At 43.0% G+C, this 19358-nt stretch overlaps 3 protein-coding genes across 4 annotated transcripts; 2 read left to right on the top strand and 1 right to left on the bottom strand.

Moving 5' to 3' along the window:
• The first annotated feature begins 1506 nt into the window (after positions 1-1506).
• On the top strand, positions 1507-5943 carry LOC140314390 (uncharacterized). Its single transcript, XM_072392555.1, has 2 exons — positions 1507-1682; positions 3134-5943. Exons 1-2 carry the CDS (start codon positions 1629-1631, stop codon positions 4376-4378), a joined length of 1299 nt encoding a protein of 432 aa, XP_072248656.1. The 5' UTR covers positions 1507-1628; the 3' UTR covers positions 4379-5943.
• Positions 5944-10997: 5054 nt separating this feature from the next.
• On the bottom strand, positions 10998-13992 carry trappc6bl (trafficking protein particle complex subunit 6B, like). Of its 2 annotated transcripts, none has more exons than XM_072392558.1 (7): positions 13908-13992; positions 13536-13632; positions 13163-13230; positions 12955-13072; positions 12712-12795; positions 12484-12577; positions 10998-12321 (listed from the first exon to the last, which is right to left on the bottom strand). In XM_072392558.1, the coding sequence occupies exons 2-7, from the start codon at positions 13629-13631 to the stop codon at positions 12290-12292; spliced, it is 492 nt and encodes a 163-aa protein (XP_072248659.1). In that variant the 5' UTR covers position 13632; positions 13908-13992; the 3' UTR covers positions 10998-12289. The 2 variants fall into 2 exon arrangements, with proteins under 2 accessions (XP_072248659.1, XP_072248657.1); XM_072392556.1 differs by having other exon boundaries at positions 13850-13920.
• A 294-nt stretch (positions 13993-14286) lies between these two features.
• Positions 14287-16795, top strand: bloc1s3 (biogenesis of lysosomal organelles complex-1, subunit 3). Its single transcript, XM_072392561.1, has 5 exons — positions 14287-14351; positions 14563-14678; positions 14808-14994; positions 15625-15725; positions 16203-16795. The coding sequence occupies exons 2-5, from the start codon at positions 14565-14567 to the stop codon at positions 16386-16388; spliced, it is 588 nt and encodes a 195-aa protein (XP_072248662.1). The 5' UTR covers positions 14287-14351; positions 14563-14564; the 3' UTR covers positions 16389-16795.
• The last annotated feature ends 2563 nt before the right edge of the window (positions 16796-19358 follow it).

A 19358-nucleotide genomic window follows, 5' to 3' on the forward strand; every position in this document is an offset into this window, starting at 1 on the left:
AGAAACAAACGTGTTTGTGGATGAGAGTGGGGCGGTCAGACATCCCCATGGCTCCGCTCTGCGGTGGAATTTTTCACACATCTGCTTCTTACCTCTGAAATCAAAGACACTTTTCTGTCTCACAGTGTTAGGCTGCCTCCATACGCTGTCTTTCCCAGCCATATGTTCAGGCCTCCTGTTTTCTGTCTGTGTGTTCCTTGTTTTTTTCCCCCCTCTGCGGTTGCCTTTTCTTGCCAGTGTTAATTTGCACACTTCTGTACCTGTCTGCTCCGTTTCAAGTAGCTCCCTGCTTTCAAAGCTGTTTTTTTTTGGTTTGGCCTGTGCTACTACTTGTTCGACACCTCTCCGTCTCCTCCCTAAAAACATCAAAACAACAGACTTCGTACCGCCATCACCAGACTGAGATTGAAAAGTTTGGTTGTTTTTTTTTAAAACTTTGTCATGAAAAAAAGGAGTTCTGTGCACACGTTTGATCAGACACAGGAGGATTAATTAAGGAAAAAAGTGAAAACTCATTTACTATCTACTTTGATAGAAAGGAAGATGCTCTTTTAGGCTTTATAAACATTAATGTAAGTCTCAATATGGGGACATTTCTGTACAAACTGTTTAATAATCAGAGGTTCAGCCCTTAAGAAGGAAGTTTGATTGTTTTTATATAATGTTGCCAAGGAACCATCCCAAAACAGGACAGGGGGGGTCATATTGTGCAAACAAAAGGACACAAGAGAATCTTTGTAGCCTAAATAAATAATCAATTCTAAATGTGTTGTTTCCTATGTGTTTTCTACACCCGTTTATATCAATTCGGGGTGGTTTCGAGCCCATCCCGGCTGGCACTGGGTTAACGGCTGGGTACACCCTGGAGGGTCTGCCAGTCCATCACAGACTAAATGACACAATCAAACCGTGCACGCTCACACTCATTCTTCGGGTAATTTAGCATCGGCCATCAACTTAACGTGCACGTTTTTTTGGACGGCGGGAGGAAGCCAGAGAACCTGGAAGGAACACGCAAACACCTCACAAACCGGGAACCTTCTTGCTGCAACCTGAGGTCAGTCACCGCAGATAGGAACTCTGCTGTTCTGACGGGCCTTTGCTTTGAATCCTTGTTGGAAGGAGCATGTGCTTCTTCCTGATTGTTTTGGGTCGCTGGGTGGTATATTTGATGTCCTTTTACTAAATGAGAATCTGTGCTCCCATGTACTATTCCTGTGTACTATCTTTATTCTTTGTTTTTCTCGTGTTCTGATGTTATTTGCATGTATTTACGAACGTCTTTGTAAGCAAAGCGCACGCCTGTTGCGCCGAATAACTGTTTTAACTTTAAGTGCAGAATGCAAATCATTGCTAAGATACTTTTGCTTCTGAGTGCAAAGTGTCTGAAGTCTGAACGCTTTCGTTAAGCGGGTTTCGGGAGCCCAACTTTTGGTCGAAATCACAGAGGCGTGGGAGTGGCCAAAAGCGCTGTTAGGTTTTAAATCCACACGTGGTCTCGGTCTTGGGCTTGTTTAGGACCGCGTAAACAGCTAGAAACTTCTGGCCAAACTCATGCCAGCAAATTGCCCACGTCTGTCGCTGCAGGGGTAGACGGGATCGGACGGAGGTTCTGCCAACTCAGCGAAATGCCATCTCACCCCCTCGACCAGTTTGCTGACCTGGAGGAAATGATGTGCAAGGTAAACGAAAAGCGCAAAGAAAGTTGAGCGGAGCAAAAGTTGGCTCGCAGGAGTCGGGAGGGTGGAGGGAGGGAGGAGGGGGGGTGTGTGTTAACGTTAGCTTGCTAGCTACTAACTCTTTGGAGTTTGCTTTCTTGCCGTCACATTTGGCGTCTCGGGTTACGGTTAATAACGCAGGGTGCTTTTAAGCGGCCTTTTTTCAGTGTTTCGGTCTCTCTCGGCCCTGATTCGGCAGTGAAGCTGGACGTGAGGCTGGGAGAGTTGTAGCAGCTGGTGTTTTGGGCTCGTCGCAACAAGGGCCTCTCGAACTGTCCACCAACTAGCTTGTTTAACGGTCTTAACGCTTCTGCGACGGCGAAGTTAAACCAGGCTTTCCCTGCAACACGTGACGCACGCGTTGCCAATAAAGTGCCCGATTAACTTTGGGTAACTCTGAGATGTTTGAAAAAATAAATAAAGTCATTGGACGAAAGTTGTCAAACTGCTGTGTTGCACAGGAAGGCGTTCAGTTCACAGGCAATCCGCTGTTTTTACGGTAGTATTTACGCCCAGCAGCTCTTTAAAGCTTATTATTATTATTAACAGGGTCCGATGGCTGTGTTTGATCTCTCTATGGGGGAATTCAAGCTGCTGCTGCAGAAAATCAGCGAAGATTTGCGTTCCCTGCTGTGATCTCTGATATGATTCAAGCACGTTGAAGCACACACAGGTCTGCCTTTTATGTGTCTTGAAATGCTGGCTCATCGTTCCCATCGATGGCTCGAACTGATCACTTGTTGGAGGAGCCAACTGTTTGTTTGACAGACTTGAGGCAGGTTCAGAGGCGGTTCAACCCAACGACGTGTTCAGAACCAGTTTGCTTTTCCAAAGCCCGAGAGCTCCTATGTGGCCATCTTATTACATTCCTGTGAACGTCCCACGAAATCCTCCAGTGTGCTCTGCATTTCTGTGAAGGACCTCAGAGCAAAGGGAGCCGCTTTATGTTCACAGATGAGTGTTTGTCCCGTTTTCTTCTTCTTCTTGTTTTTCCTGTTTGCTGCAAACCGCCGCTTTGCATGTATTCATGCTGTTGCAGGTGGTTGGTGATTGTGTGCACTCTTCAGCCACGCCTGGTGTTTGCAGGCGCTCGACCGGTACTTGTCAACATTGGTGTGAAGCAGGATCTGTGGTTTGGGATTAAACGTTTTTAAACATGGGTGCAGGCGCCGTTTATAAAGTTGGAAAACGGCTCACAAACGCTGACGGGAGATGCGAAAGCATCAAGGTTCTCTGCTCTGAACAGTAGGTCTTTATGACTATCAGTTAGTGGCCAACTGTGATTTTTACAACATTAAATAGAGTATGTGGGAACGCTGAAAGAAGTCTGTCAAAACAGGGGTTGTGTGACTGATTTTTAAAGATATGTCGTTGTGATTATAGTAAAATGGGTTTTTGTCTTTTTCCTTTTACAGCGTTTACTGAAACTCGACCTCAGAGAGCAGAGCAGGCCACCTCCCTCCCTCAGTTCACCGATGGGAACGCCCGCGTACGTCGCTGAGCTTTGCAGAAACACCTCATTTTCGCTCTCCTCTCTGTCCTGCCTCCCCGGCGATCCTTCAGACGGCCAATTTCTGACCTGCAGCCAATGGGCGCAACAAGCAGAAAGCCCGCTAACCCCCCAGCTCGGTAGTTCCGCGCAGTGGGGGAAGTCGGGCTTCCTTTCCCAGCGCTCTGTCAGCATGGTGGAGACGAGCAGCACGCCGGGAGCAGGTCTAGGCTGGCCCGGGACTGAAATGAAGACCTGCTTTAGTGACGTGAGCCCCACCGTACTCGACGCAAGCTCCGCCTCCTCCACCTCATCGGCTTCCAGCTCCTCTTCCTCGTCGCGCTATAAAACGGAACTGTGTCGATCTTTCACGGAAAACGGCTTGTGTAAGTACGGGGGGAAGTGCCAGTTCGCCCACGGTCAAGACGAGCTGCGTGACCTGAACAGACATCCGAAATACAAAACTGAGCCGTGCCGCACCTTTCACACCATCGGCTTCTGCCCGTACGGGATTCGCTGTCACTTTGTCCACAACAACGAGGAAGAAAAGAAACGCCCCTTCTCTCGCTCCTCTTCGTCGTTTTCCTCCTCGTCCAACATTCCTCTCCAGCCCCCTTCCTCCTCCCGTTCGAACAGACCTCCTCTGGTCAGACAGAGTTTCAGCTTCTCTGGCTTCCCCTCGGCCCCCCAGCCTGGCCTGCCTGGTCATGCTCCCCCCGCTGCATCTTTCACACGTGCTCCATCAGCCTCGCCTCCTTCGTGCGCCGACATCACCGACCTCCTCTCCCATGCCTTCCTTGAGATGGACTCTGCCTTTGAGGCCTCACCTGCCCATCAGTACCAGCCCCCCATGGGCCAGGCCGCTCCGGCCGACCCACGCTCTCCATTCCTGCCGTCCCCCGACTCCGGTTATTCACCCTGCGGTCTGTCTCCGACCGGCTCCCCCTCCCTCAGACAGAGTCCCGGTGCTACTGTGGTCCTCCCAGGGCCTTTGGGCGCCCGGTCCCTGTCCTACACCTCTCTGTCCGACCAGGACCAGGATGGAGGCAGCTCCTCCAGCTCGCTCAGTGAGTCTGAATCCTGCGGGGCCAATAACGAAGGCAGCGGCAGACGTCTGGCAGTATTCAGTCAGCTCTCCGTTCCTGAAGATGCTGGCAGCTTCTGCCTTTAAGCTGCAGTGTGCTTCAGCACAGAGGGACACATTTTCATCCATTCAAACTGAGTACATCCACAGTCACAGTCAGCGCTCGCACCCCTATACACACGCCTCTCACCCAGCCGGACCGACACGGGAGACCAAGAGAGACCGACTCCAAAGGAGATTTTACGTGGTTGAAATGCCATAAGCCACAGTGACGTGTTGCCACCAAAGCAGAGTACATATCAGGGTGGTTGTTTCACAATGACAAAAGCCTTTTAATGTTCATCTAAACGGTACGCTGATGATGGCAGACTGCAGCAAAGAGGCGATCAGGCCAGTCGCAGCGCTCGTTCATTCATTGAACTTCTATCAGTTAAATTAAAAAAAAAAAAAAAATTAAAAAAGGAAAAAAAAAAAGAAAAGGATGCGACGAAGCCAAAGATTACATCTGTAGCTCAAACTTTTTTTGATAACGGTGGAGCGAACGGCCTGTGTTGTGGAGCTCCTCCATCACCTGTACACAGTATTGTTTATAAGCTTGTGAAATAGTTTATTCGTGACGATTGTGCAGTCTGACGGCGTGTTTAGATCAGTGGCCTTTATCCCGACTGTTAGGGTTTTTTTAAACGATGTGCCTGTAGTGTTATTTAACAGGTCGTGTTACATTGTTGAACCAAAAATCTGATTATGAGCTGGGGTGAGAGTCCTTTTTGTTTCAGCGGGTGTTTTTTTTTTCTTTTTTTTCTTCGTTTGTTTTTAAGCAGACTGTTAACCGAATCTATCTTGACGGGTTTGTCGTGCATAATGGAGAACAGCCAGCAGTTGCATGTCAAATTACCAAATTTAAACTGTCCTGCTGTTTAAACTCAAAAAAAAAAAAAAAAGGGTGGATGGTGGACTTGATCATACTCTAAATAGTCTAAATAATCTCCACAACACATCATTAATTGAGTTTTAAGTGTGTGTGCGTGCGTGTGTGAGACGGCAGCGAAAGTCAAAGATTAGATGGTCTGATCCAAAGTGTTTTTTTCATTTACAGTGCCGATGTGCAGTTTAAGCTACTTTTCACACAAACATTCCCAGTAGTTGTACACGTGGAGGTATATATCCTGCCTTCGCGTCCTCGTCCACTGGTGCACTGTTCCATTTTTTTTTTTTTTTTCAACGAATGTCTGTCTGTGATTCTCAGCCCACCTCATTGCACCCATCTGTGATTCAGTATTCATACTTCCTGTTGCGGCTTTTGTACTGTTAGGACGACATCCACGTGAGCCGTCGTCTGTTGCCTTACTGAACTCGATCCGGCATACTGTAGGGTTAGGGTACGTATGCTTAGTGTTTTAGATGTGTTACTTGGCAGGTTTGTGCGTTTACAGTGTAGTTGGTTAGAGGAACAGGCGATAGGCTGTTCCTGGTCTATTTAAAATCGCCTTTTCATCAGCATGTTTGAGGCCTGTTTAGTGGTAAAGGTGATGATCTTTAGTAAATTAATTTCTTTAATTTATTTTAACGTATTTATAGAAGACTTCTTTGTTAATGCTTGCATCAAGTTTAATATATTTTGGTTTCTTTTTTGCATTTATTTTTTTTTTTGTACTGGAAATAAAGTTCTTTTCTTTTTTTAAAAAAATAAAAACTGGTTCGGTGTGATTTTAATGGCCTTTTTAGCTGCATGACCTTTACACTCTCTGATGCAAATTGCTGTTACGTTTCTTTCAACTTTCTGCGTTAAGGCGAGCACGTGCTGGCTGTCGTAGAGCCGCAGCAGTTCATGCGAGGTTTTAGACGCAGTGTTTGCAGGAAGGAAGGAAGGAAGGAAATGAGCAGGAAACCAGTGAACTGTCATTTCTTGTGTTCATTCTAGATAGGTGACCATTAACCTTTTGAGACGCAAAGTATGTACACACAATATTCACTGACAAGCCCCACAATTAAATTTTTTCCCCTCAAATTTTAACCATGTTGCAAACAAAAGTAAAAGGGTCCTTTTTTCTATTTATTGCCTGAGATTTCATGTAAAAACAAGACTTTTTTGTTGTTTTTTCCTGGTCTCGGCGCCCACTTCTTTCCTTCTCACCTTTCTCACTCACTGCCTCCACTGACACCGTCCTCCTTCCCTCACTTTGTTCCTTCTCACTTTCTTTTTCTGCACTAAAGCTCCAACCAAGTTGCACCACACAACGGGTCATTATTTCACCAAATTCCCTCAATGCGAACCCGCTACCTTCGGCGAAACTCGTTAACTTCAGAAAATATATTAAATTAAAGGGAGAAATGCCTAAGAACAATCTAAGAGTTTAAAAAAAAAAAGAAAAGTGTGCAGGACTTGGGATGAATACTTATGGCTCCGGGAGTCTTCCTTTCAAACACACACAAGTGCTATTATCTTGTCACTTTTAACACAAAACGGGCAGGCTGTCTGGGAGTGATTAGTGACTGTGAAGGGGTTAAAGGCATGTGTGTGGTTGTGTGCGGCATTGTGTCCTATAGACATTCTCCCACACTCTTGCCCTGTGGGACATATGAAAAGCAGGCAGATGGCTGTATTCAGGTCCACCGCGGGTCAACATATGGCCCCGGGAGACGAAGTTTGTGTTTGTGTGTGAGAGCGAGCATCTTGCCATGCTTAAGCAGAAAAAGCTGAATGAGATGGCGGGGAGGGGAAAGTTTTAGATAAAGGACAGTGGGCAGCTTTCTGCAAGATCATACCAATTAAACAGAGCATCTTGGCTACATGGGTGCATTTGTGTAACTGCGCTTCAGCATCACAATGTTGGCCTTTTTTCATCTCCGTGCCCTTTCCGCTCAGCCGCAGTATTAATTCCTGCCTGGCCTGCTACAGAACATCCCACTTCATCTCAAGCATTGCAAATGCGAGTGCGGTACAGCGGTGTTCCTTTAATCTGCCGTATGCAAAGTGCCTATCTGAAAAGGTTGGGATGTGGCGTAAACTGGCAATGAAAACAGATTGCGGTGATTTGGACACCATGAATAATGTAATGTATATACATGGAAGAAATGTCAAGTATGTGAAAAGGTCAAACATCTGGGAACTGAGGAGACCAGAATATTGTGGGCCTTATCTGATATAGAGCTGCTCAACAGTCCTGAGTCTTCTTTGTTTTGGTTTTTAGTTGCATTTTACACGGCGGTCCCATCTTTTCTTTTAAATCAGGGTTGTAATTTGAAACATTCGGAAGAAAAGAAACCTTAAAACAAATCTTAACGACAGGTAGGTCTCATTTTATACCTAAGGATGCTTTGGAGGGGATGAGGCTGGTCTTTTAAGGCCGTGACAGTTCAGTGCCATAGTTGTATGTTGTATTTTACAGTTTATTTTTTGGGATAAAAGCAGTTTATCTGTATTATTTGAGGTATTCAAAGACTACAAAATCAGTCATTGCCTCTTGCTGACTAACATAATGAAACGCGAAGATTTTGTGACAAACAGCGAGTTTAGATGCTAGCTAGCTGTTAGCTACAGTAATTTCTATGTTATGGCTTCAGGGCTATAATTGTATATAAACTGTAATGTTTACAGCTATAATTGGAACCAATGACTGCATACTGAAGATCGAAATAGCCTCTGGGTCTGCAAAATGAAATCTGTGCCAGCAGACACAACTCTGAACGTTACAAGTCAGAATGTATGAAAAGAAAAAAGAAAAAGTCTTTGAGAAAGTGGCTGAGTTTAGTCTAAGGAGGGAGTTTCACATCTGTGACATCATGTGACATGATTTTAATTTTTTTTCACATTTGAAGAAAAATGGATGATAAAAGCAGGGTATGCTTTAGTGTGATCCATCCAGGCAAAAGATAAGTTGGACTGATTATAGAAATAACACCCCTGATTTAGCACAAGCACTTTGACCCAAACTGTGGTGTTGAGACTGAATCGGTTCACCTTCCAAACTGAATGGTGTCTAGTTAGCTCTTCTTGGTTAACTACGACTACTAATGTTACATTAACCAGCTTACTCCACCACGGTTGATCTACCTATTTAATTGCTACATATTAATCAAGAAGATATTTAGATGTTTACAGGCTGATAGTTTTAGTTTCTAATTTTGAACTATTCCTGCAGGTTTATGTCTCATTAGCATAAAGAAATCATTCTCATTAATTAGCTAACAGATATGCAGATAGATCACTGTCAACCGTATCTTAACATTTAGGGGTAAGTCTTGGACCAAATTCTCAGGGGTTTGTTTGTTGCGAGCTGCTTTTGGGAAACGTAACCAAGAGAAATTGTTTTACACTAACTACAAAAAAAAAAAAAAAAAAAAACCGTTGCCTGTTGCCGGCTGAACAGCGTTACTGAATTGTTACAAGTTTCTCTTGTGCTCTCCGAACGCCTCCTTTCTTTCCTCTACATTGAGCACCCCCCACCCCACTGTTCCACTTTGTGAGTGAACGACTTTGCAATGCATTCTAGGGAAGAACACCAAGAAAAAGAAAACCCGACGCTGCTTCATGCCGTTCATCGCCTCTTACTCTCACAACAAGAACCAAGTCTCCTTATTCCTTTACTTGAGCAAATTGGAAGTATCGTGGTACAGTTGCACTCGTCTCACCTTTACTCTGTCATTCCCTCAGTGTAACACCTTCCTTGTCTCTCACTTCTCCTACACTGCATCCTCTTCACCCGGGCCTCCCCCGTCCTTCAGTAAAAAAAGGACTGGGGGCTTTTTTTTTTTCTTCCACCCATTGTCTACCCGCAGAGTCCTATCGAAGCCCTTTATTTTCTGCATCTCATTTTCTTCCCGTCCACTCTCTCAAACTTTGCTGCATTTCCTTTCGCCCCCTCCTGATATCTCTCTCCCTCTAATCCCTCTTCATGTTTTTTCCTTTTTTTCCAAAAAAAAAAAAAAAAAAAAATCTCCCTCCTGAGAGGATTGGGGCAAAGTGCCTAATGGGTTGCAACAAATGTGCAGAACAGAGGGCTATGGTCAGGTGTTGCACATCAATGCAGATGTCTAACTAAATTTCCCTGATTGTTTTCTTCTTTCTCGTCCTTCTCATGGTGGCGCAGATGTTCAAACAACCCCACATCCGACTGTCAGCCACAATAAACTGTGACGAGCAGAAAGGACATGGAGTCAGTGCACTTACAACCTGGGGATTTAATTACCTTCTCTTGAGTTTTTGAGCTCCGTCAAGCACTCTCGTCTTGAAGAGCATAACTCAGCTCCGAGGGCCAACCCCAAATTTCTGACAATAGAGTTAAGAATACATTAAAGGTGCTCCTGCAATGTAATCTTCTCCATACATCAAGCAGGAAGGCTTATTAAAAAAAAAAAGACTGAAAGAAAAAAGATCAAAATTGATAACGGAGGTTGAAGGGTCCAGACTTTGTGTCCGGAATGGCTTCAGAACACTGATTCCTTCAGAGTACATTATTCATCCAACAGAAACACATAAACTCTTCTATCAGAGATTCCTAAATCCTCTCTACCAGTTGTCGATGCATCCTTTTTGTGAAAGCCTCCAAAATCAAACCCATGATGACGTCACCACGGTGACTGCCGTTTATGCTGAATTGCGATTTTCCAGAGTTCAGTTGGAGCTTCCCATTCACGTGTAAACCCACTTTTTTTTTTGTCTTTTGATCCCCTCCTAATGTTTCCCGCCACTTATTTTATTCAAAGACATCTCCCTCTGCTGCGAGAATAAACAAAGTCGAGATTTACTGTAGAACTGCTTTTAAAACTCGATGCATGTGAGTGAATGCAGCTTTAGCGGACCCATGCCACTCACTGCCAGTTTACTCTCAATTCCCAATGTGATGTTCTTATTCACAGTTGGAATTTTAGGGAAACCTTCAACAGAATACCAAGACCAAGAGTCGGTCTCGATGGTTGTCACAGAAGTAAGATTAAACAGGGTGACACCTTTCATGGTCTGTTCCTGAGCCAGAGACAAATTCAGAGGTCAGTTGTTTTTAAAAGACTTCCCGTGCTAATTAGTTCCAAATCTGATGATGGCTTTGACTGATCCTGGGGGGGACGACCGTAAGCGCTACAGTTAACGCTTCGCTTTCCCGGACACAGTTTTCATGAGGGGTGTCTAAAAAGTGCAACTTATCACCGAGATCACGATAAGGATCAGAATAAAGGGAAATGATTATTGTGCTCACTGACATGAATGTGGCGCGTATTATGCACTAAAAGAGAAAAAAAAGAAGAAAATGAATGTTAAAAATCATGTGAGAATTCAACGGAAGACTTTTGTTCAGTGCGCTTCTTGTTGTTTCTGAAGAGGATGTTAAAACTTCTTTTTTCCAACACAAAGGCTTGAATGAGATCGACTGAAATGAATCAACATATAAGGGGACAGCAGAGTGTGTGGAGGTAATCTCGTGTGCTACCACAGGATAGATGGAAATAACTAGCTTCACTCTACTTTGAGTAACTTTGTTAATGATAATCTGTAAAAATTATCTGTAAAATCAGTGATAAAAGGACACATTGATGATACCCCAGATCAAAAAAAAAAAAAAAGTTATGACAGCTTCAGGTGTCCCTCTGGTGGCTTTAAAAGGGAATACCACTGACAATCTGAGGGTGTAACGTGCGTTTCAAACAGGTACTGTAACGTTTTTATTTCTTACAGAGAAATGTTGGGAGAGCAAAAATAAATAACACAAACACACATTGACAGTCTCACCTTCTTTTTTTTTTTAAACTCAATTATGGAGAAAACTTTTATATAAACAGAGATAGCATTGGTTTACGTAACCTAGAAAATCCACATGAAATCATTTCAGAGCCATGCTGCTCACTCTGAGAAAACGACTTGTCGACACAACAAAAGACACATTAGTGTCCTACAAAAAAAAAAAAAAAGAGGATCATTTGTCTGGTTCGGTGTCTGGTGGACGATGGCCGTCTGAAAAATGACGCCACCTGAGAGGAGCAGAGCGACGCAGCAGGTAAAAGCGAGTCCACTTCCACGAGTGTTGACGGGTTGGGCCTGGAAACATTTTTACATCTTCCTGACTTAATCAGCCGGAAATTCCTGCACCAAAGATGCGTAACAAATCTGCATTCTGCCTCATAAAATTAAACTGAAATGACCGCCTGTGTCCAGCTGCTAAACGTAGTCAAACAAAAGGCAGAGTGAAACGTCTGGACTCGAACACGTCTCCTCCGGGCTAAGTTTAGCTACGTTGAGTCCTCGAGGTTCTTCTTGAATTCAGCAGACTTCCATTTTAACATTCAAGTTTTAGTTTCTTGCAACCAGGCCTTGGCATTTCTCCATTTTGCCAGCAATTTTGTCCATGACGAGATTTTAACCACTTCTGTGTTGGTCATTTAGCCTTTTTATGTGCCTGCAGAGAAGCAGGTGCTTAATAATTACATTTACCACGATTTTATGTATAACGGCTCACCTGTTGTTCTCTGGACGGAGGCAGAAAAGAAGTGCAAAGTAAGCGGTACATTTGAAATATTATTCAAAATCCTCCATGCTCTGCCTTTGTTTTTTTTACTTTTTTTCCCACATGGTCATTGTTAACCGCTCAAACCCGTCAACTGGCAGACTGAACATTACAACACATTACTAGAAGAAATACCATGTGAACTTACTGCACAGTCACATTTACATGATTCAATTCCCATCTACTGGCAGACATTACATCATTCAGGGCCAGGTTCCTCCTACATAGGTCAAACTAAAGCCGGGCGCTTCATACATCACATAACTCAAATGAGCAAAAACCTAAAATCAAGATGCAAAAGGGGAAAAAAAAAAAGACTTTAAAGTGGGATTAGCCCTTTCCAGCCTGTCGGGGGGCACCTGTGGGTCAGCAGGATGCGAGTAGTCCCATTTCACCCAGCGTTCGAGTCAATCTGTCGTCACGCAGCTCAGTGGAAGAGCAGGAACTACCATCCTCTGTTTTGGCACTGTCCATGAGAGCCAGACTGGCTGAGGAGATCGGATCACAACTTCTGGATGACCACCTGGAACTTACCTGTTGAGACAAAATATGAGAGAGGTAAATCATTTATTAACCTTTAAAAGATAAGTTCCAAAAAAAAACAAAAAAACTATTGGTAGCCAGTTAGCCTGCTATGGCAGGTCACTCCTTCCCATAAGAAAAGAAATCTTGGACTTATATTCCAGTTTCACTCACAGGACGGCATGGCGGAGACCTCAGCTGTCACCACACTCTCCAGGCCGAGGTTAGATATAGCCCCTCTCACCACGCCACACGAAAAAGCAAGGTACTGAGACACGAGCACACACACAGGCAAATTAGCACAAAGTGCAAAGAATCTGATTTCTTTGGCTGTATAATTCAGTCCCTGCTTCTTCTAGCTCTCCGCCTGACAGCAGAAGAGCGAGAGAGACGGCCGCATACCTTGGGAGCCTGATCTAGGTACTGTTTTCCACTCGAGAGCTGAGTGAGGAGGACAAACTTGTTATCCTGAAGCACATAAGTACCCTGTGGAGGGAAAGTACAGAAGCAATAAGAGAGTCATCGCTTAAAAGTTCCCCGTGGAGTCTCTGACCTCCAGGTGTTTTTCTAGATGTGTGACAACAGATTTCTCGGTGTCAGAGGAAGATTTTTAAAGCACCCTGTTCTTCTTCGTTTTTATTTTACCTGATGGTTTGTTCTGAGGTTGTCAACTTGCCTCCTGAACACTTTTGTCCAGAAGTCTTTACAGATGAACTTCATTATATCCAACTCATCCTTAAAGCTGGGGGAGTCCCTGGTCAACCTGCAGACATCAAACCACAAACTTACAGTTAGGCAAAACGCAGCATTAACCGTTTCCAGTCCAGTACTGCATGCAGCTATCATCGACTACCTCTCGATGAGTCCTTGTCCCACCCTGAAGCCCATGCCTTCCAAGACAGAAATACACACAGCTCTGTCCTGAGGAGAAGAAACACAAGCGACTTATTTTATTCTCTGCACACAGACTTAAAATGAGAGCACAGGGTGTCGTGTAAAGGAGTTTTGCTGAAACTAAAACACTGCAATGTGACGGGCAAGTTGTATTCTGAAAACTGGCCAATTATTATTACCTAACATTTATTTGAATCTATAAATATTAGCTAGCATGGAGATGACAAGTGATTCCATGACACAGTCTCTCTCAAAGCTAAGGTTCTTTAGTATATCATATGTAAGTAAAGCTGAAATTATTACTGAATAAAGCCTATATTTGTTGAACACACCTTGTTGTCCATCTCTCCTTTGCTGGATTGCTGCTCTTTGTAAACATGCGACACGATCTCCATATGGAGAAAGTCAAACAAGGATTCGTCAGCCATTCTGAAACACATGCAGAAGTTAAATACAGCCCAACACAACACGAATGTCAAGCTAAAGAACACGAAGAAACAATACAATAAGAAAAACTGTCACTTCTTAATAGTAAGCTAGCCAAATATGGTTAGCGCCAGATAGCTAGCTTTGTTTCCTCGCCAGACAAAGCAAACTTGGGTTTATTTCTCAGTATATTTAAGAAAACGAGGTAAAGCCAACGCACATGTCATATAAAGATGCCATGTCCCTATAAATTCAACTAACCGTTACGACTATCATACCTGTTAAAATTATTGTAATCGGAACAACATTCTCCGGTTACACTCGATATTAACACCAGTTCATTCCCTGAAATTCACGCAGGCGGCATTAAGAGGAGTTATCCATCTAGAATAGCCAACATGGGAAGAGCATCTGAACAACAGCCAATGGCATACAAAGTAAACATAAAGACAGTGAAATTCCTGTTCTCAAGAATCAGACAGCAACACACCTTTCAGTTTAATAAATCGCCTTCCCACTTATATGGTTAGACCGCTAATCAAATTTCAGCGTATGCCGGTATATACGTACAAACATACTCTTGCTTGAAGGGATTTGTTGTGAGCCAATTGCAGTACGATACGTTATTTGTCACATGATGCAAGGTATCAGATCGGATTGGTTTGGACACAAGCGACTTCCTTGTTGCTCATGTGATTTGTGTTTGTCACAGTACAGAACAGGTTTGATACTTTCTGCATTCATTTCAGTGCATACAAAAGTTATATTGTGTTTTACGTAAAGTATTACATTACATTTTATAGCTGAGTTAACTTAGAACAGGCAAAAATATGACATATTGTGTTCCAAAGTGGTCTACCTCTGTAGTTTACAGTGCAGACATTGCGTGAGTGTGACTGACCGAGCTGTCGTTTCGTTTGTGTTTGTTTGCAGTCATGTCCACCAGATACCCCATAGTAGTGCAGGGCGAGGCGTCTGAAACAGACTCTGACGAGGAAGTCTATATTACTTCACTGTCTGCTCCCCAGACTGCCGCCGTCGGAGCCAAGGTTGTCTTGCATTTGTGTGTTTTAATGTTGTGAAAATGGGGGGTGAGGGTGGCTTTATTAACACCAGACACTTGACAGCACCGTTCTTGTCGTGAATCCACTTTTGAATATGTTTGTGGATGCTCTCAGGTTCCAGGGGAGGCATCTGAAACAGACAGCGAGGGTGAGCTGGGGCAGGCGGTCGGAGCATCTGCATTGAGCCAGGAGAGCACGCAGATACTCAAGAGAGACCTGCCTCCTCTTATTGTGGTCAGAGACCACCCTGATATACAATCCATTGTTGAGGACAGACCAAGCCCTTCACACAGGCCACATGGTGAGGAATGCTGACAATGGAGACGCTTAAAGTTTCCAAGTGCTATTTTACCTTGTAGTGTTTACATGCTTTGTTAGGAAACTGAGGTTTAGGGAGTCCAACCTATCAAAAAAAAAAAAAAAAAGCCTGAGCAGCACCATCCACCATTTCAATGAGCTCTGCTGAATTAGAAAATGTAAGTGTTTTTGCAAATACCAATGAAAGGAAAATCTTATTATGGTGAGAAAATAAGCAACAATTTTTGTTATTGTTGTCACAGGTGCAGTGACAACAGGAGGAAAATTAAACGTGGATTTTAATGTGTGGCAGCACAGTCAAAGCAAAGATCCACCGAGTAGCTTTTTGTTCTTTGCATTCAGTTGCGTTTTAGTAGGCTTATATGACTGTATGAGTAACCGTACAAATGACCGAAGCCGGCTCCATTCCACGATGAAAACAGCAACTGTGGTGTGTGTTGATTAAAATGTAGACTTTTTGTTTTAACAAAAAACAGTTTGCACAGAATTATGTTAAAGTTAACAAAAAAAAAAAAGCTTCAGTTGCCACACCAAACGAGAGTTGTGTTTTTCAAAATAAAGTGCGTAACTGAAATCGGCGACCAGCCCAGTTGACTTCTGTCATTCTGTGCAGGTGAAACCCTTTTACAACAGAAGCTGCAGGAGTCTAATGGCCGACTGTATTCTGATGTGGGACAAATGGTGCAGCACGTTTATGGCAGCGCCAGCAGGGAGGTATGTTGTGTTTGTGTGAAGATATACAATGTAAGAATTATATGGAGTATAAAAAGGCTCTCTTCGATAACCCGACTACAAGTTTTTTTTTTGTTTTTTTTTAAAGTTGAACAAAATATTTTTCCACTGCACATTTTTTTGTAACGCAAAGGAAAGCAACCGGGACTGTGCAGCAAGTGCTGGAAAAGATGCTCTGATAAATGAAGCGTAAATGATCATAATATGAATTAAGTCTTGATTATAATTAGAATGGATTGAAATCACATTTAAGTTTGTAACAGAGACTCTGGTTGATAGAAAAATGCAAATGTAGCTGAAAATGTGACGATAGAAATGCCTGACGAGCTGTGTGTTTCACATTCAGGAAACTGATTTTTTTAAAATTCTGAAATAGAACCGTAAGACGTGTCTTTTTGTCTGAATTGAAAGAGTAAATTTCCTTCTATCAGTAGTTTGACTCTATGTTTGCAAAAACAGGTGCGCAGTGCAACAGCTCAGCTGAACGCATCCCAGAGCGCCATCATCAACGCATCCCACAGCATCAGATTGATACTGGATGATCTGAAGGCTGTGTCCGAAAAGATTGACATCATCACCAGCTGTCAGATACTGCCCGATATTAACATCCACAATCCCAATAATTGTACCTCTCCTGTACCTTAAAGAAATACATAAAACACTAATTTAAACAAACGCAACATGGCGTTTTAAAGCTATGAGTATTCTTTCAAACAGCATGTTAATCTTACGTATGGAACTACAAACCGCTCCATTGTATATAAACAAAAAGTATATTTAACAGTCACTACTTATGTGTTTGTCTGTGCATGTTACTTAAATATTTGTGGATATTTCTGACACTGAGTTTAGTGAAAATATGTACAGTTTAGTCATCTCTTGCTTTTTGATTTTCCTACAGTTCCTGTGATAACTGATGTATCTTAACATTGTTTCATAAAGCAGTTTTTTTTTGTTTTCTGGCCCTCTGTGACGGGTCAAGGAAGTACATCTGTGCAGGTTTTATGCTTTTGTTTATGTTTTTCATAAAAAAAGTAAAGAAAATTGAAGTCACTGAGGTCTGAATTGTGCCCTTGATTGCCACAAACCCCTCAAACGTGTGCATCTGTGTCTTTTTAAATATACTTTATATAATATATTTTGTAGTGTGTCCGGAAGTTTGCATTTAATTATTTACACTGACACAGTGTGCATAAATGTGCCGTGTTCAGAGTCAAACTACATGAAGTCAACTAAATACTCAGCATGGGTCACATTTTGACCAGGTAATGGAATTGGGCTGATACAGGTACAAACAAACACATGTGCAAAGGACAGTTGCTTCAGACAGATTAGAAGTAACTAAATATCTGCAAAGTACAACCAACAACACCAAACAGTTGTGCAAGAGGTCATCAACCAATCAGTAGACATGTTACACAGAGGTGTAGAAGTGCTCCAACACCACTTCCAGCAGGTTGAGAAGGTTGCCCACAACACCCACGATCCAAAGCAGGTGGTTAGGGTCAACTTTGTATCTCTCCGACTTTGGACCCATACTTCGAGGATTAGCCTGAAAGAGAGAGATGCACAACCTCTTTTCAGTGTCTCGCCCCAACTTCAACTCAAAACAGAGGATTTCGCTTAGTGGCATTTCAGCCACCTGATGGCGCCATTGCTACATTCATCATAGTAGTCCGTCAGGAGACCACAAAAACCTTAGAACTCTGCTCTCTATTTTCTCCTTGTTGTCAATTTTTTCTGTGTTTCTTTCCTGTTCCAACATTAATACTCGATACATGCTCAATTTATCCTGTAACTCTATCTCATAAAAAAAAAAAAAAAAATAGGATGAAATTTTGCTTTTAAAATGTTGACGATGACTGACTGGAAGATATGAGGGGAAAAAAAGTAAATGTGAAATATGACACACTTCTGATTACCTCTCTACTGTTTCATCTGTGGGTTCCAGTATGGGCTCCATTTGTAAGCCTGCAAACCTTCCAAACTACGAAGCAGTAAAAGTCACTTTCAACCTCAGTTCCTACAGTACTAAAACAAGCCGATCCAAAGGGTATTAGTGAAGATTAGTGGCAAGACTCCTCTCTTGGGAGTTTAAATCTTCGGTGTGCTCTTCTCCTGGGGCGACAGAGGCTCACAAATCTGTAATGAAATGAGAGTACGAAGGGATGCTGGTTTGTTTTATTGTGCATCTAACAGCACAGGGCCAAGAAGCTGCTGAGCTACCCAGCCACTGTGTCAGGTCATATATAGCTGGCTACTAGGTTCCTGTGTGTGTCTGTGTGTACATGTTACAGAAGGGGTGAGGAGGCCTTGTGTGTCACAAGTGACCTCGTATGTGAGTCTAATTATTGCTGTTGCAAGGTTGTGCCACTTCATATTTCAAGGAGTGTTTAGATGGCAAGAAAAACATTTAGTGGCTGTCAAGTGAACTGAATCCACTTCTTCGTCAGGGTTCACTGTTCAGTTTGTAGAAATCCAGCTAAAAAGAGCAGATTAACACACAGTGCAGTTCTGATTAGCATCTGTCATGTTTATAGCATACCTTTATTTGAGAGATTTACTGATACCTCGTCATAGGCAGTGCTGAGGGACTGAAGTGAGACTCAAGTCTTTGCAGGTCATGGGGAAACTCTCTCATTCTGTGCAAGGAACATCTGAAACTCAAATGTGGTAGGAGATTTTTTTTATTTATTGCAGTACTGTTGTAAATTGCATGCAACACATTTCCCTGGCAACAGCCTGCATATAACAATATGCATGCATCCGCTGTGTGTATAATGTGACAAGAGAGTTTCTCGCTGGTCAGTTTTTCCTCTCACCTTCTGATGTGTTTTAGAACCTCGACTAAAAAAAGTTTCAGCGCCCCGGGTATAATTACCGTTGCCCTTTTTTGCCTCACAGAAACTGAGGTGGAGGATGAGGAGTGGAGGAGGGGTTTAAAGAAGCAATTAATCAGCTGATCACGGACTCTTAATGGGATGCAAATTGCATCAGCATAATAAGTCTGTAGAGACATGAAAATCTGCAATCTTCATTTGAGGAACAAGGTTTGCAGCTAAACAAGCATTTCTCGCACCCCTTAGATATATGGCGTGTGCATGTGTGGTTGTGTGTGTGTGTTAACGCCTGTGCATCCATCAGTCCCAGCTGTGCTGACTGAGCTCCAGGCTTTGAGGGCTTAATGAGTGAACGAGGGCAAACACTGAAAACACCATTAAAACTGCAGCATGGAACTCGTCACTGACAAAGAAAAACAACTCTACTGCAATTCATTTAACCAGAAATGTCTCATTGAGAATAAAAATCCTGCCAAGGCGGCCGCAGCGCAGTGTAACAGGCTACAGATAAACAAACAAGAAACGATTGCATGAAATTCAAATGAAAGATAAAAGAGCAGAATCATGAAACGATTATATCGTGCCAACATCCTCTTAACACGCCAAAGTATTTTCATGTAGCAGAAAACAATGCTACAATAGTATTAGAAATGAAAAAATGTCATTCTCTTCTCTCTACTGGAAAAAAATATGTAAATCTGAAATGTTATCATCAGAAACAAACCAATCTGACAGTAGAAGAAGGTGTGGTTGAAATCTTCAGAGATTGCCATGA

This window comes from Leuresthes tenuis, unplaced genomic scaffold (assembly GCF_036924035.1).
Source record: "Leuresthes tenuis unplaced genomic scaffold, fLeuTen1.0.hap1 SCAF_9, whole genome shotgun sequence".
Taxonomy (NCBI): Eukaryota; Metazoa; Chordata; class Actinopteri; order Atheriniformes; family Atherinopsidae; genus Leuresthes; species Leuresthes tenuis.